Genomic DNA, 19,097 nt, shown 5'->3' with positions numbered 1-19,097 from the left:
TCGAACCGACAGATCCGACCGAAGTCCTAGCTCTTATTAACAGGCTTGACCCGAACAGTGCCCCTGGTCATGACGGAGTGAATAATACTCTCTTGAGAGCTATCGGCGATATCATATCTCTCCCACTGTCGGCTATATTTAATCTCAGTTTCTCTTTGGGTTAATTTCCTCAGGAATGGAAAACTGCCGTCGTAATCCCTATACATAAAGGCGGGCCTACTGATACGCCAAATAACTATCGCCCCATATCCCTTCTCGGGGCTTACTCCAAATTACTTGAACGCCTTATGAACAAGCGACTCGTTCAGTTTCTGGAGAAGAACCACCTCCTGTCAGAACATCAATTTGGCTTTCGCCGAGGCAAGTCTACGGAGGACGCTGTTAAACTACTGACAGATACCATCACTTCTCACCTAGACGAAGGTAGAGGTTGCATCGGCGTCTTCCTCGACTTGGCGAAAGCCTTTGACACTGTGTCGATTCCTATTCTGCTCCGTAAACTTGAGGGCTTTGGCATTCGTGGAATACCCCTAAATTGGTTCTAGCTAGCTACTTGACGGACAGAAGCCAACGTGTCAAAATAGCAAACTTAACCAGTTCCTCCAAACCTGTGTCTTTTGGCGTACCGCAAGGTAGCATTCTTGGCCCTATGCTCTTCACTGCGTATGTTAACGATATTCTCACTCTGGAACTGAACAACAGCGAAGTCTTGTGCTACGCTGACGATACAGCCATTCTGTTCTATGGCGACTCTTGGCAGGACGCGCAAGATGCGGCTGTTTTAGGGTTACAACGTCTGTCCAAGTGGTTAAATCTAAACCTTCTTACTCTCAACACTGATAAATCTAAATTCATAGCCTTTCACAAAACAGCGGCATCCAGCCCACCATCCTTCCTGTCACATTTGACAGTCCACTGCCACACTTGCATAGTCCCGCCGAACCCTCAATCTTCCGCCTGTTCCTGTAACTGCATAAAAAGAACCAACTCACTCAAATATTTAGGCGTAATTATTGATGAAAACCTTAATTTTAAAAACCATGTCTCGACGACCACTGGTAGAGTTCGTAAACTCATCTACACTTTTAAACTTTTACGTGAATCTGCTTCTGGTCAGATACTTAAAGCTGTTTACTTAGCCCTCTGTCAATCAATTTTAAACTATTGTATACTTGCCTGGGGAGGCTCTGGTAAATCGTTCATGATAATTTTGGAGCGCGCACAAAGAGCGGTTCTAAAGGTCTGTTTGGGGCGTCCCCGTCGTTATCCAACAGCTGAACTCTTCAAAGAAGCCCAAGTCCTGAGTGTTCGCAAATTGTTTTTGCTACGTGCTATCTTATATACTCATATTATGGCCAGTCGTCTGCCGGATCATCACTCGCTCACTTCAAGTAGAATTTACAGTATCCCTAAACCTCGTGTTCTCACTTCCTTTGCGCAGCGCTTCTCGGCATTTCTCTTCCCGCACATTTACAATAAAGTAGTTAAAATTTGTGACATTAGGCACTGTAACGTATATGAGGCAAAGAATCGTATACTAAACCTGCTAAAGTCTTGGAACTACGAGGGATCAGAAGACATTCTGAATCCTTCCCAAGTGACTCCTTACTCCTCGTACTCATAGGATTACCTCTTCATTCCTCTTCGAGTTCAGTTTCAGTTTTTCATAACGCTCGAACACACTTAAATCTAACAAACTTTTACATTCATTAAATTCTTAGATTTTCATTCACACACTTTCCACTCCCTTCTCACAACAAGCTTACAAACACACTAGTTCACACTCCTCTTTCTTTCCTAATTCCTATTCTTATGTTTAATATAGTTATAATTTTTTATCACTGGTAACTCGTGATGATCATGACCCCCGCGATACAGGCCATGCCTAGTGCGGGGTTCACTGTAACGTGCTTGTTAAACTTTTACTGTCAATAAAAATATTGTTATTGTATGTCTTTCCCATCACGGAACAATGGTGTTCCGGACCTTTGGGAGGCGTGCGCGGAGCCGAAGCCAACACGTAGAGGCCCTTTTGACACTTTAATGAAATGTAAGGGGTACACCGAGCGGAGGCTGCCCTTGCCCGTGTCATGGGACGCACGCAGAGGCAGCACCCGCCAGGGTGTAAGGACTATTGAGAGTTGATGGAATCTAAAATGAACTAGGTTATTGGGTGAAAGCGATGGACTAAGAATTGAGCTATGGGGTAAAAAACCGGACGCCTGCCTAATAAAACGGTATGCAATTTTATATCCGGCAGACGGTGACTCGCCCTCACAAGATGGGCCCCCACAAAAAGCGACATCTAGGATGGCTCAAGGGCAACACCGGTGTGAGCGGCTCAGGGGTGTCGAGAGGTGTGCGCCGCTTTCTACCCAGTGGCTGTTAACAGCCACTGTGCCAACTCGCGTCTTATGCATATTTCACTTCCACCCCTGGAGCTTATAGCTCTAACGACTCCACTCTGGCCGGCCGGCTAAGGCAAGCCAGAGGCAGAGAATCCTGTCCCACCCACCCTCCTTGCGGGTAACAGAACTCTCCAGGAGCACTCGGGTACGTGAGGTCGCTAATCCCCAACAGCTCGCCACAATTGTTATTGTTATCTTGATTTTTTTTTTATTACCCCTAATTCAATAAATAAACCCGGTGGTTTTTATACGCCCACTGCTCGTGACCAATGGTGCTACGTGGTCCTTATATGGCCACTGCCTTGTTAGCCATACAGAGTAGTTTTAAGGGCAAGTCATGTGCACATCACATTTACACTTGCGTCACAAATTGCACTAACTGCCAGCACTTTCTTGGCCCGCATGGATGTCGTGGCTCGTAAGATTGACCGTTGAATAAATATTTAATTTAAAAACAAAAGGAAAATATATTACTTGTGTACTATAAGGGTTCATTCATAGTAATGAATCTTACCCTTAAATGTCATGTAAACTCCGTGCAGGGCAGAGGCCACTTATAAACCACTCGAACGTGCCCCAGACGGGCAGAGGTTTCATACGAACCACAAACTTTTAGATCGAATATTTTATCAGAAAACAATAACTAAGGTAAGTTATGACTTACTACACATACATTATCTAATAATCTACCATAAAAATACAAAACAAAATACTTACAGTACTTTTTTTGGGCGTAGGGAACTTATACAGCGGGAGAAACGTACAAAAACTGCCATTTGTTGTCGATTTGAACTTGACAACTAAATTTTCAAAGAAATTTGTTTTAACACCTGTCATTTTTTTAATAATGAAAACGGTCGAAGAAGGTTTCATACTATTTATTGCCTCAGGAGCTACTTACACACAGGTTGCTCCAAAGTAAAAAAAATCGTAATTTGTTAATGGTCGTAACCGCTACACCGATTGTTATGATATTTTGTATACTGGTTCTAAATACCTCAATGCATATTATTATGTACATTCCGGCTTTGTCGAATGGCTAGGGACACCCTGTATATATATATTTATTTAACCCTTAAACAGGTTGTGTATCTAGAAGTACCACATAGCAAATGATTTTTTTTTTGGCGAGCTGAGTAAATACAACGACCGCAAAATGTCATTGCCGTAAAGTGTATTAACACATTCAACACCAAGAACCCGACTGTCGGGTACACTGTTCGTAGCGACTACGCGCTACATACGACGAAACCGTGGCTACGCGCTACGAGCGTAACCCGTAGCACTTAGTGGTATTGAATGTGTTAAGTGTGTGATATCGGAACTTAAAAAAATGACAGGTGTCAAAACAAATTTCTTTGAAAATTTAGTTGTCAAATTCAAATCGACAACAAATGGCAGTTTTTGTACGTTTCTCCCGCTGTATAAGTTTGCTACGCCGAAAAAAAGTACTGTAAGTATTTTATTTTGTATTTTTATGGTAGATTATTAGATAATGTATGTGTAGTAAGTCATAACTTACCTTAGTTATTGTTTTCTGATAAAATATTCGATCTAAAAGTTTGTGGTTCGTATGAACCCTCTGCCCGTCTGGTGCACGTTCGAGTGGTTTATAAGTGGCCTCTGCCCTGCAGGGAGTTTACATGACATTTAAGGGTAAGATTCATTACTATGAATGAACCCTCATAGTACAAATGTAATATATTTTCCTTTGGGTTTTAAATTAAATATTTATTCAACGGTCAATCTTACGAGCCCCGACATCCATGCGAGCCAAGAAAGTGCTGGCAGTTAGTGCTGCATTTTGTGACGCAAGTGTAAATGTGATGTGCACATGACTTGCCCTTAAAACTACTCTGTATGGCTAACAAGGCAGTGGCTATATAAGGACCATTCACTATATAAGAATAATTCTTGCAATTATTATTTAAAATAAATGAAAGCGAATAAATGAATCGTATTTTATTTTAAATTAAGAATTAAAAACAGATTAATTATTTTAGAAAAGGTTTTCTCTATGCATAGATTAGGAATCCTCTAGACGGAGTTTAGAGCAATTATTTCATGAAACCGATGCTGCCAAAAATACGGGGGTGCGGGGGACGAGGTGAGCGAGGCCCCGTGCCGTGATTGGTCCGTTCAAAGACACGGACGTCACACAAAGACACTTTCGACCCGAAGATGGAGTAAAACTATCCTATTTGTGGCAGAGGGAGTAGAGTTGTCTGTGTCTCTATGTAACTTTTTATTCAATTTAAATGGTTTTCTGAATATAGTTAACTTTGTGGGACATCCAGTTTTCTATATTTTGTAAGTAGCATGCGTTAATAATGTTAATATATTTTATGTTTATAGGTATTACATAACAACAACAACGGGAAGGAGACGGAGCCCGCAGAGAAACCCTTGGTAATGGATTGTAAATAAACATCTTGGGACACTTTTTAGGGTTCCGTACCCAAAGGGTAAAAACGGGACCCTATTACTAAGACTCCTACTGTCCGTCTGTCTGTCACCAGACTATATCTCATGGACCGTGATAGCTAAACAGTTGAAATTTTTAAAGATGATATATTTCTGTTGCCACTATAACATACTAAAAAGTACGGAACCCTCGGAGGGCGAGTCCGACTCGCCCTTGTCCGGTTTCGTATGACGATCGAACGAGCTTGTGTTTCTTATGTATAATAGTACATTGTGCAACGTGGGGGGTAAGAGAAATTTTGTAAGCGAGGTCTACCTTTAATTCCCGACAGCCGCAGGTTGGAGGAAGTTATAGGTAGACTCGAGCTTACAATATTCTTGCCCCCGGAGTTACACAGAATGTTTTTCATCTCACTTGCGAAGAATAATCTAAAAATGTATTATAAGCGAAATTATTATCAAATACGGTGACATTTCAAACATTCGTCCGCCATATTATCATTTCTTGACAGGTTAGGCATCGAAGGCACAGATCTTCGCCATTCAGCCACGATTGAAAACTGTGTAAAAATATTTTATTTATTTTTATTTATTTATTTAAGAAACAAACAGTCTTTTATATTTATATATAACACTGGAACTTTTCTTAAAACTAGACTTACAGTTTCCTTAATGAAAATATTTTAACATAATGTGTATTGAGTAGTTTCTACATAGTAAAATAGAGCTATTTGTGCGTGCAAATACAAAAAAGAAAAAAGATGAAAATAAAAATATAAGAGTATTATAACAACCTTATGGTATTGTTACCAATTTTCACAAACTGAATCTTGAAAAGGTTTTGTTATTTATTAATAAAGAAATTATAGAAAGCAATAACATCTAATACTGAGATTACTGAGATTATTTCTTTATAGCGCCAATATAAAGATTTGGGTTATTAATTATTACACTGCATAGATAGTAATTTAATACTATTAAGTTTCTCACAGAAAATATATATTTTAAACTTCTATTAAATTAAATATTTTTAAAAATATCCAAAATATTCAATGGCTACAAATATAATGACCACCAAAAAAATAAGGTCTAAAATTACAAAAGTACCAGCTGTTTTAATCACGACTGCACTTCAAATTGTATTCAAATACCAAATATAATTAATGATCACCAAATCTTGAAGAGCTAATTAATACGATATTTTCGCCTAAATAAACCACTATGATTACCAAAAAATGTTAACATAATAATATATTATTACCGAATAAAGTAAAATGATGCCAAAAATACTAGCCCCTTTCGCTCAATCCCCCATACAGCACCGCACGCGCCGCGCTCGATCGACTCAATCCTCAATTCAGTCACGCGCGACCCTCACAGAAAAGATAGCTACTAGAAAAATGGGTTAAGTTAGGTTAGAACTGTGATCCTAACAGAACCGAACTGCTACTAGAAAAGTAGGTTAGGTTAGGTTAGAACTGCGATCGTCACAGAAACGAAATGCTAATAGAAAAGCTGGTAGAGATCCCTTACAGGGATAAGTTCGCCTATGTACCTTTATTCTGTAAATATTATGTAAATCTGTGTTGTGTGCAATAAAGTGATTACTACTACTATTACTAAAAGTGGGTTAGGTTAGGTTAGAACTGCGATCTCACAGAAACGAAGCGCTATCTCGTTTCGTTTAGTTTTAGTTTAGGTGTGGATTAGTTTTAAATCAGGCACCCACTGAAAATCAGCGTCATAGCTTGCCGTGGCATTATGCTGAGTGGGGATCCTGTTTAGCATCTAAGTAGTAGTAGTAGTAGTAAAACACTTTATTGTACAAAAATCAAAACAAAACAGGAAAAATAACATTCGTCATTAGTACAAAGGCGAACTTATCCCTTCAAGGGATCTCTTCCAGTTAACCTTTAACCTAAGTAGTTTGTGTAGTTTGTATTGTGTGTTATTCTATACCCAGATGTTAAATAAATGTAGGTATTTCTTCTTCTCCTTCTTCTTCTATCAGAACAGGTTAGGTTATGTTAGAATTGCGACCCTTAATGAAACGAAATGCTACTAGAAAAGTGGGTTAGGTTAGGTTAGAACTGCGACCCTTAGAGAAAAGAAATGCTTCTATAAAATTGGGTTTGGTTAGGTTAGAACTGCGATCCTCACAGATCCGGCTATCAGAACTGTGGGTTAGGTTAGAACTACGACCCTTACAGACACGAAATGCTACTAGAAAAAGGTGATGATGTGGATTAACTTATTTAATAGGATAACGAGAATTACTTAAATATTTGTATGACATTATTTTAAATTAAATTGTGGTAAAATTTCGTTGGTTATTTGGTTTAATAGGATAGCAATATATAAAAATGTTGGTTATAATTTTACATTAAAATGAAGTTTTAATATTGGTGACCATTTACTATTTTTGAGTTCACAATTATTAGTTTGGTGTCATTTTCTTTAATAAGATAGCAATGTGTAAAAATTTGGTTATCACTTCACATTAAAATGGAGTTTCAAATTTGGTGATCATTTACTATTTTTGGGTTAGTAATGATTAGTTTGGCGTCATTTTCTTTAAAAGGATTGTAAAATGTAAAAAATCTGGTAATAATTTCACATTAAAATGGAGTTTTAATTTTGGTGATCATTTATTATGTTTGGTGGTATAAAGTATTTTTTGATGTTAAATTTTACTATATCTGTGATCAGTTAAATACCAGCCATAATTGTTTAGAATCAAGCTTCAAATGAGTGTTACTTCAAAATACAAATGTTTACAATTTCATTTTATTCGTCATTAAAGAATGTTTTCATATCTGAATGACTGATAAAAAAATATTTTATTTAAATACACAATTTTAAATTGTGGATGTATGCTGAATTGGCTGTTTCATACATTTTAAAGCTTTAAGTTTCTTCCTATAGACTTGTTAAAACAAAAAAAAACCTTCTTGGGAAATTGTACAAAGTTTTACAACAAAATTCCTTTAGAAAATTGTGAGCTCACAGATGCAAAATTTAAAACCATTGTAAAACGAGCACTCATTGCTAGGGCATATTATAAAGTTACGGACTTCGTCACAGAAAGAGATGTATGGAAAATGTACTTAAGTGACAAATCAAGTAACGGTTAAATAATTGAAACTACCTTTATTTATAATTCTGTATTTCCTACAATGTATGTATTACCAGTTACGTTATATGTTTTAATGGCTGTGTATTTAATGTGTTTGTTTAGATTAATTGAAATGTTTAGTTTGTTAAATAATTAAAACAGATTTTATTTGTAATTCTTTATTTTCTAAGTAGGTACAATGTATACCAATTACGTTATGTGTTCCTAATACCTATGTATTTAATGTATGTTGTGATTTTTTGGAATGTTTAATTTGATTCTGTACAACTGTACTTTTTTGACATTCCTAGGTGCACTATGTTAATGCCTAAATTGAAAAATAAAGAAATTTAAATTTAAATTTTGGCTGAGCTGATGTTGATATTTTGTATGGGAAAGTTTTTTTTTCGCGTCGGGGTTGGTCCTATAGTAAAAGTTGCTGAGTATGACCTATACCTATATAAATTTACCCCATACCTAAATTATTGCAGGTGACTAAAACACCCTGTATAAAAAAAATGGCGGGCGATATCTGTTATTTTATCGCATTGAAACATAAGTGAGTTCGGCAAAGTTTCGGCCGTTTTTAGGTGGGTTGAGATGATGTTGGATTTTTTTTCTCAGCTTGTGGATAGGGTACGGACATGATTTAAGTACAGAATTGATAATTTATAATGAAATGCTCTATATTTAATAATTGAATTTTATTATCTTTCTAGACGTCATAGTGAGCATGTAATGAGTGTTTAAATATAGGAGACATAATAAATTGACAGCATATTTTTTTTACCTGGTGGTGTAAGAACGGACAGGCCTATAAGTTCGACCCTATTGCCGGTACCGATACCGTAGAGTTTACTATTGCAAAATAACCGGTTTTACCCACTGATTAATATATAGAAGAATTGGCCTAGCAGTAATTCGGGCTATCATATCCGACCCGATTTTTTTTTTTTTTGCATTTTTTCTGTCCGATCTTACACCATGCGCTCAATATTCACAAAATTATGGTTGTCAAACTTTAGACGTGGGGTCAATGAACCACGTGGTTCATTGACACCATAAGCGTGGTAGGTTCAAAAAAACCGGCCAAGTGCGAGTCGGACTCGCGTTTCTAGGGTTCCGTACATAAGTCCGACTCACGCTTGACTGCACATTTCTTATAGGTTTTCCTGTTATCTACAGGTTAAGAACTATTTTGTGTATTTTTTTCAAAATTTTAGACCCACTAGTTTCGGAGATAAAAGGGGGGGAATGGTCATTTTTTGTCCCTTTTCTTAAATAACCTCGAACCTATGTATTTTAAAATTATAAAAAAAACATATCCATCTTTGGGTCACTAATTTACATATGTGTACTAAATTTCAACTTAATTGGTCCAGTAGTTTCCGAGAAAATAGGCTGTGACAGACGGACAGACAGACAGACGCACGAGTGATCCTATAAGGGTTCCGTTTTTTCCTTTCGAGGTACGGAACCCTAAAAGGTTACAAATAGTGCATTTAAAGATAAAATAATATGAAAGTGGAGGAATGAATACGACCATTTTTAATCAGTCTGCGTTTTTATTATTTATAAAGATAGAAACATATTTGTTTAAGTATTAGAGATCAATTAAGTATGTGGCGTTACTTAGTTTAGTATAGCGATCAATATAAGATGATTTGGGAGCTTTATTGGAATCGGATGATTAGCATCCGACTTTTTACCACTTCGGATAAGACCAGATCTCGGCCTACAGGCATCGTATCAAAATTCCAAATATACAGATTTGTCACAAATTTAATAAAAATAACACGCAATCTGTAAAAGAAACAAATAACGCTTCAACTTGCCAGTTATTCAAGAAAACTAGCGAAGGGTATTTTCGGACAAAAAATAAAATGTAATTTTTTGGACGTTTGCACTTAGGAGCGACAAGTGCGGCCCGAACCCGCCGTGCAGGACAAAAGAGCGGATTAAAATAAAGCCCCGCAACAGGCGGAAATTTGAATCATACGATCTTACCCGGTGTCCGATCTTAGTCGAACTCACCTATATTTTGCATAAAGCTTTATCTTAGAAGCTTTTACTTAGTTTCACCTGTCCCGTTGTCTGTCTGTGTGTGGTTCTGTAATCAAATCTTGCAAGTTAAATTTGACCCACTTCCCGGTTTCCGATGAAGTCGAAAAGTTGCATCATGCATATGTAAGTCGGGTGACAATGCAATATAATGGTAGGTACCATCGAGCTGATCTGATGATGGAGACAGGAGGTGGCCATAGGAACTCTGTGATAAAACAACGCAATCTAATTGTGTTTGGGGTTGTAAGAATTTTCTCGATGATTATTATTAGTATGAAACTGTTAAAGTTGTTGCTAACACACAACTGTTATTATACAGTAGGAAGAGTTCCTACAAGATAAATGAATATTCATTTGCCATAAAGAAAACTTAATTTGTAATATGTATAGGAATTATTATTAAGCGTACTTAATGATTTATAAGCATCTGTCATTGCCACACCCGATATGGGTAGCATGTATGTATTGAAACAATTGTTACTGGAAGACCTGATATGTACATACATGTAAGCAATTATATTGCCTGTGAAAATAAAGTACAGTCAGCAACTCAGCAATAAAAGCTTGTCCAAAAAAACTTAAATTATTGCCAAAACTTATTTTCTTCGCAAGTGTGATGAAAAATACTTATATAAATTGTAGACTCGAGTCATAAATAAACATCATCGGGTTTCTATTTACATAGGTTTCTATTAAGTCTCGTTTATAATTTTCCTCATACACTAATTATTTTCCGGTTATTTTAAGATAACATTCGAAATATTAAAAGAGGTTAAAGAAAATTGCCGCGAAACAACAAACAAGACTTGTTTGAAGCTGTGTCAGATGGAGAAATTAGGAATTGTAAGTTCTGATGTTTTTTTTATAAATCACGGATGTGCATGGGCACTTTATGGTTCCTCTACACGATGGCCCATCATATTGGCCCAATATGATGGGCCAACGTGTAGAGAGGATAGTGGTATCGGATGGCTTATGGCGCGGCGAAATGGAATGAGATGGCCGCGGTGTCGGTTTTTCGTCCGCACATCAAAGGTAGTGGGCCAGCGATGGCGGTACGCATCTACACGTGGCCCAATCCACAGTGCGTGCTCGAACGCGGTCGAGTGTAGACGTTTGTGCTCAGTATCAATTTACGGTTTTTTTTATTATTAGAAATAACGAGTACGTGTCCTCATTATGGAAGTAATGAAGGAATAGGAAATTTACGCAGACAGTACATTTACAAATTAAATAAATAAACATAACAATACATACTAATAGTTAAATAAATGAATATTAGATACATATCTAACTACACATAGTAAGTACCTACGAGTACATTTCACAATTTGCATAGCTATGTTGGTAAGCTAGTAACAAAATTAAATAAAAATTATAATTATGCTATAAAATAATTTAAGCAAATTATAAGGTAACATGAAATTAAAAAAGATATTTAATTAATTTAATTATTTAATAAAATCTAATAGGTACTCATTTTTTTTTTCGGGAAGTAGGTATCATCAAAAAACTCCTGCAGCTTCTACGCCATTTTTTTTTTCTTGAAGAAAATATTGGTACGTGGCGTATAGATAAATTGCTGCAACGGCTAATGCTTCCACGTCCATCTTGGACACCGGATACATCATAACTGAATGTCGCCATCGTGTAGTTGCCTTCCAACCATCGCTTGGCCATCTCGCTGGCCGAGCGCTAGCGCAGCGCTGGGCCATCTTGTAGAGGAGCCATTATGACTGAATTCCATAAATAGGCATTGGATGCTGGGTGTAAAGCGAGCTGCAAAAATGCGTAGTCACTTTATTAATGAATTCCATTTATAAAGTGGATATCCCCTTTTTTATTTTTTTATAAGTAAAATATATTTTTTGAATAAACATTTCTTCAGTTATTCCTTAAATTAATCGTATCCTAAAGCGACTTGCAGGAACTGTCATAGGGATCATCATTCCATGGATGCGCGAGGTATAAAGTAATTATATTAGTGTCATAAATTGGCATATTGGCTCTAATAGCTAAATAGATTCAGGCGTTACTTTGCGGAAATCCATATTAATTATAACCAAAATATTACTTTGCTAATCCATCCGTCCGTTTTCCGTTGCCGGGCGTCAGACCGTCAACATCTCCTGAGGATGTCTCGTAGAGAGGCGAAACACGTGTCGAGTATTGTTCTTTTGGTGGTGGTTTGTTATATTTATTTGCGTATTTCTTTTTGCGGTGGGAAGGTGGGAACTTTTCAGTATTCAGTTCTTTATTTGCTAATATAGACAAAAGCCATGCAAATACAATAATAAAATATCACATAAAAACATAAAAAAAAAACAGACAAAAAGAGATCAAGAAATAATACATTACCAACAGTTAACACATAAATTCGATTGCTTAAATTAGTTGTATAAATAAAGAGAGATGTCAAAATAGTTATAATTTGGTACAGAATTTCATACAATAATAGTGTCAAAAAGAAGGATTTCAAATATGTCAAAATATGAAATTAATTAAAATTGAGTAAAATAATTTAGTCAAAAAATTTAGTCAAAAAATCGAGTATAATATTCGTTCAGGCTGTAAAAGGGCCTACACATAAGATAGTTTTTAAGTTTTTTACTAAATAGTTGTACATTTTCAGATGTCTTTATGTCGTCATCTAGTTCGTTAAAAATGTTTAATGATACTCGACAAATACTATTTTTAAAATGTGTATAATTTGACGGCGGTAGTGCTAGTTGCATTCTGCGCCTTAGTGGGTAATTCATTCCTTGGCATGTGAGTTTAAATGAGTCAATATTTTTATACACATAAATACAAATGTGATATATGTACAGGGCTATTACTGTGAGGATTTGATCGGCAGATCAATGGAATAATCAGACGTATGTACTGCTCGTCTGAAAGTGATATAATTACTTTTGTTCAAGTTTAATTGCAAGCCATTAGCCTTAAACCAGTTATCTATACTATCCCAACACAGCTTAGCTTTTTGGCCCAGTTCATCAAAGGTATTGCCTTTTATAATGATACTAGTGTCGTCTGCATACAGATACGGGGTCCCGCAAGGCAGACAGTCCGGCAAGTCGTTAATGAAAATAATAAACAGCAGCGGCCCAAGTACTGAGCCTTGAGGGACGCCGCACTTTAACAATCTATGTTCTGATTTATTGAGTACTTCGCTTCCAGATTCGTTGACATTTTTAATTTCGACATACTGAGTACGACTGCTAAGATAAGATGTAAACAAATCTAGTACAGAACCACGAACTCCATAGTAATCTAGTTTACTAATTAATATTCTGTGATCTACACAATCAAAGGCTTTACTCAGATCACAGAATATGCCTGCACATTTATCACCTTGATTGAGGTTGTCAATTACCTCTGTAACTAAACCCACCATAGCTGATATTGTATTCCTATTTTTACAGAACCCATGTTGATGTATAGACAAGAAATTACAATCATTAAGGTGTTTAACGCTATAGTGAATTAAAGAAACTTGTAACTCAAAGTATATTTAATGAAAAACAAGCCTATTACAATCACCATATCAATTCTTATTACAAAAATTCCAAGTCACTCTGGAAAAACCTTAAAAAAACTGTTTTGACAGATTTTAACAGTCGAGATAATAGTCTTCCTTGTAATTTCAATGACCCAAATGTGATCAATGACAATTTTCTAAATGTTCCTGGGAATGACAAGGTTGCGTTTTACACCCAGTTATTCTTTGAAACTCGGCGCTATGGTCATACTTTGTTTAACTTGGAACCAGTGAATGAGAACGAAGTAGGGAAATATATACGGTCCATTACTACCAATTCAGTTGGTGTAGATGCAATTAGTCGAGATATGGTGCTACTCACCCTTCCGCGCACCTTGCAAGTGATTACGGCAATCATTAATCGGTCTATACTGACAGGCGAGGTGCCTGCTTTGTGGAAATCTGCCTTAGTTACACCTATACCTAAAATGGATAACGCTCGAGAACTCAATGACCTTAGACCTATAAGTATATTGCCTTTCCTCTCAAAGATACTGGAAAAAGCTGTTTATGACCAGTTATATAAATATGTAGAGGGTAACAATATTCTGCCTCAATTACAGTCAGGTTTTCGCAAAGGTATGGGGACTGTGACTGCCTTGACAGACGTTGTGGATAATATTATTACAGAACAAGACTCAGGGAAAGGGACTTGTTTAGTGCTATTGGATTTTTCTCGTGCTTTCGACTGCATAAATATTGATTTAATGCTTTCAAAATTAAAATATTATGGCGTAGATACAAAGTCACTGTCGTGGTTCAAAAGTTACCTCGATGGGCGTACTCAGTCAGTCAAAATATGTAAAGAAGAGGGCACTTTTTTGGTATCTGATGCTAGACCGGTAACTCGTGGTGTCCCTCAAGGCTCGATACTTGGTCCTTTATTGTTCATAATTTATAGCGCCGATATAACTAATGTTATCAAGCACTGCAAATATCATTTATACGCAGATGACGTTCAATTGTATTACTCAGATCGCTGTAATGACTTTGCCAATTCAATCTTTAAAATTAAAGAAGACCTCGAAAACATATCATCCTGGGCTGAAAGAAACTGTTTGTTATTAAATCCTCTTAAAACGAAGTACATGATTATGGGCACCAAAACACAGATTACTCGTATTCTGGACTGTGATCCTCAATTAAGCAGCAGAGGCTCTGCAATCGATCGCGTAGAAGAGGCTAGAAACTTAGGCGTAGTGCTTGATAGTCAGTTGAGGTTTGAGAAACACGTAGGTGAACTGGTGAGGTCATGTTTCTTTCGCCTAAAGGTTTTATACCAGATCCGAAATCTTTTGAGTGAGAACGTCCGCATTACTTTATGTGAATCGCTGATTCTTTCAAAATTGAATTATGGTGATATAGTTTATGGACCACGCCTGCAACATAAAACTCGTCGCTTAATACAAAGAGTACAAAATGCGTGTTACAGATTTTGTTACTCAATACCCCCTAGAAGCCACATTACCCCGTATTTGAACCCGTATTTTTAGCTTTTTTAATACAATTTTTAATATGTAGTCTCTTAGCCGTAGTAAGCGTATTTTTAAATATAGATCGATATAAATTAAAATGTGAAAAGAATTAAAATGTGACTTTAATTGCATATAATAAATATGCAAGTAAGTATAACGGGTTAGCACTGATTGACTAGCACGTTATCTCTTCGCAGATTAGCAAAGTAATACAGTGAAACCTGGATAATTGAAATCTCAAGGGACCAGCAGTTTTTTGTCAATTAACTAGGTTTTTCATTTAAGCAGGTCGTGTCAATTAACGAGTTTCAAATAATCGTGGTTTCAATTATAGAGGTTCTCATTAACAAAGGTTGCGTTCTGACAAATTTCATTTATGGAAGTGCAAATAACCCATTGTAAGTAGATTTACAAGCTTACTTTCTGGGTTTCTAGTCTAAATATTATAGACTACATTACACTATATTACACTTCTACACCACATTAATTACTACTTTATTGTCTTATAATCGTTTAGGTTTTAAATTTTTTCCCTTGAATTGTAGAAGAAAGTTTTATTGGAATGTAAGCATACTATGTTTTTGATTTATACAAAACTATTTCACCTACTACAGGCTGTGATAGATACCCAATAAATACCCAAAAAATTAAACCTGGTATTATTTACTTAAAGATTATAAATAAAATTATCATTGCAATAAAAGTATTGTTTCTGGTCACTACATTATTTCAATTACAGAGAATTAAAGGAAGACTCGTTTCAATAATAGAGGTAATGAGAACAGCTAAAATAACAGATTTTTTTAGCACAGTTTCAATTATAGAGGTCTTAGTTGCGATGTAGTCAATTACAGAGGCAAAATTAAGAAAAGGACTAACATCGAAATTGCAATTAGGTAATAGAGGTTCCAAAATTTCAATTATAGAGGCTTTTTAGTCTCAAGGGACCGGGACCGGACCTTTGGTTACACTTATTGAGGTTTCCCATTTATCCAGGTGCCAATTAACCAGGTTTCACTGTATTTTGGGTTTAATTCTAATAGCTTCTTATACTTAGTTTGTACTTTGCAGATAGATGAACGCGGATGGTACGTGGAGAGTAAAGGGACAGAATACATGAATGTGATAAATATACAGATGGCAATTCCTACAGATATGATCATAAACAACCAAGAAACTCAATTTTACCAAATCGCAAAAGAATGCAACCGTGGTAAATATTTAAACATTATGGAACTAAAGTAAACTTATCCCTTTACCAGGCAAAGGGTGATATGCCAACCAATCGTGTATTTTTGTAATATAACCAGAATTAGGATGTGGGATGACATCATACCATTGCCTAGTTAGAGTTTGACTACCTATTTGGTAGCTATTGCGCACATTGCCCGGTTATTTGTCTTGTTGTATCATGGAATAACATTGTTATTGAGCTCAACCTACAACTATGAGTAGTTTAAAAAGCTAACTATAAAGACTTGCTCTCAACCATCTCTCCTTTGAGAAATCTGACTATGTTATACGATATACTATGTGGGTGGCATATCACCCTTTGCCAGGTAAAGAATATAATTACACTAAATTGAATATGTTAGTTCATTACTCAGACAGGCAATGGGATTACCGTATTCCACGTTTTTTTCCGATTTACAGGAATTCTATAAATACATTTTGTACATGACATTCAGTACGGTTTCAATTCGATATAAATTAAGAGCCAATAGTCATTTCTCCATACAAAAATACTCGACTGTTACCTCCGTGGTTTTTGAAGTTAGAGCAATGATTTTTTCAACACAGATTAATATTATCAATATCTGTGTCAGACCGTTATGCTTTGCTTGATATTTTTGTTTTATTAGGCGCTAGAGCCCTTCAAAAATGGCCAAAATGGCCTAATTGACTATGCCGCAATGAGAGGCGTGGTATTCAAAACTGATATCAATTAGCCAAAAAATCAAAACGGTCCGACACAGATAATTTCATAATCATTTAGATTTGCAAATTTGGTTACGATTGGTTATGTTTTGGTGGAGGAAACAGTCGAGTACGAAACCTCGATTTTTGAGATTTTTACGCAGGATTTTTCACCTAAGCTGCAGTTGTCCCTTTCGCACTAACGTCGCGGTTACGCCCCGTCAGAGCGACAGGTATATTTACCTCGAAATCGCAAAATTGAGAACGGGCTCAGCTATGGCGACAGAACGGCGTGGCTTCGTTGAATCGTCTACACTTGTGTCCAATTCGCGGAACCTCCAAAACACTACAACCTTCGGCCAAAAGTCTGCGCACTCGATGGTCCCCTGCAGCGGTCACTGCACGCGCATCATATCAAATGTCCAAATGCACGTAGTGGCGCGATCGAAACTGCGTGTATCCGGTCTTCTCATGTAGATATGTACTCCACCACTTTAGCAGCCGTGGCGTGTAATGCAGGCACGAAAAATACACACAGGGTGTCGCAATCTGCAAGCAGGAATTAGGCGACTCGGCGGTATTACAGTGTCTTACGAGGCGCCGTACGCGTCCTCTTCTTTCTTAACACCAGTGTTAAATCCTTCTCGTCTACAATGGCCTCCTCTTCTATGTCCTTTAGTACCTCCTTGCTGTTTGACGTCCACTTACTAAGCTGAAAACCGCCAGAGCGTAGTAAGTCCGTCAGTTCCTGCTTCAACTTGCTCGCGTCTTCTATGGAATCAGCTCCGCCTAAAATGTCATCCATATACACCGAAGAGCGGAGAAGATGTGCCGCTGCAGGAAACCGTGTGTCCTCGTCGTCTGCTAGTTGTCTTAGCATCCGAATCGCGAGGCTCGACTTCAAGCCGTAAGTTACGGTATTTAGCCGATAAACAAGCAAAGGTAAGTCTGGGGACTCTCTCCAGAAAATGAGCTGAAACCGCCGATCCTCATCAGCAATCAAAATCTGTCTAAACATCATCCTGATGTCCGTTGTAAAAACATATCGATGTAGCCTAAATCTACATATTATTTCTGCGATGTCTCGCTGTAGCTTTGGGCCCGCATGTAAACAATCATTTAGGGCGACTCCGTTAGCTGATGCACAGCTAGCATAAAAAACAACACGAATTTTATCAGAATCCGCCTTAAAAATTCCATGATGTGGTATGATATAGCTACCACTTGTATAGTCCTTTGGTTCCCCATTACACAAAGACATGTGTCCAGTCTCCAAATACTCCCGCATAAATCCAACATACTTATTTCTAAAAGCCTCGTTATCGTTCACGATGAGCCACCTCTCCATAGCCAAGAACCGCTTCATGGCTATTGGCACAGTATTTCCGATCTCAGGGGCATCAGATAAAAAAGGCAACCGTGCCGAATATTTGCCCTCTTCACCCCGTCGATGGGTTTCCTTAAACATCTTCTCACATTCCAGATCCTTGGGGCTTTCTATATTAACTGGAATGTCCTCCACTTCCCAGAACCACTCTAAAATCCGATCTGTACTTGTACTACCGAAGAAGACCTGGGACGCACAGGAAACTTGAGGGGACGCAGCAATAGTGACTGGACCCGACAACGCGTAGCCGAACACCGTTTTCGTTACCCGTGGAATGTGATCATTGATTTTAATACGTCCGCTGAGTATAATGTCACCAAGTATATCTTCGCCTATTAAAATATCAATCTGTCGACTGACAAAGAACTGTTCATCCGCAAGATACAGTCCCCGATAATTATCCGCTAATTGGGCTGGCAACGAATATCCCGGCAGGTTAAGGGTAACTTTATTTAAGACTGTAGCCGTGGTCACTAGCACAGGCTGATCCGTCAGCCTAGGTGCCATGGTTAAATTAACTGCCCCCCTAAAACCGCTTATAGGAGTACAGTTCAGTTTTAAGCCCAACTTCTGCACGCAAGACTCCGATATAAATGTGCTCTCGCTTCCTCCATCCAGTAAGGCCCGCGCCTCCTGGAAGTTTCCGCTGCTGTCCAGTACTCTTATTACTGCCGTCGCAAGTAGCACCTTCCGCTGATACATATCAGGTTTGTTGACCTGTGATGCCATTAGTCCAGTGATTCCAGGGACAGCACTTCCTGGATTG

The 19,097-nt window shown here is 37.4% G+C and overlaps 1 protein-coding gene across 2 annotated transcripts in view; it reads left to right on the top strand.

Annotated features, from left to right (window-relative positions):
- The window catches only part of LOC134798926 (uncharacterized), an 80,921-nt gene that overhangs the window by 12,632 nt on the left and 49,192 nt on the right, over nucleotides 1–19,097 (top strand). The window contains exons 6-8 of one of the 2 annotated variants that reach the window (XM_063771356.1): nucleotides 4,764–4,817; nucleotides 10,759–10,854; nucleotides 16,099–16,240. In XM_063771356.1, the coding sequence (XP_063627426.1) occupies nucleotides 4,764–4,817; nucleotides 10,759–10,854; nucleotides 16,099–16,240 (292 nt within the window). The remainder of the gene's footprint in view (nucleotides 1–4,763; nucleotides 4,818–10,758; nucleotides 10,855–16,098; nucleotides 16,241–19,097) is intronic. The other variant, XM_063771357.1, reaches the window with a different exon arrangement.

The sequence above is a fragment of the Cydia splendana genome, chromosome 17 (assembly GCF_910591565.1).
Source record: "Cydia splendana chromosome 17, ilCydSple1.2, whole genome shotgun sequence".
In the NCBI taxonomy this organism is placed as follows: domain Eukaryota; kingdom Metazoa; phylum Arthropoda; class Insecta; order Lepidoptera; family Tortricidae; genus Cydia; species Cydia splendana.
This window is presented reverse-complemented; position numbering and strand designations above follow the sequence as displayed.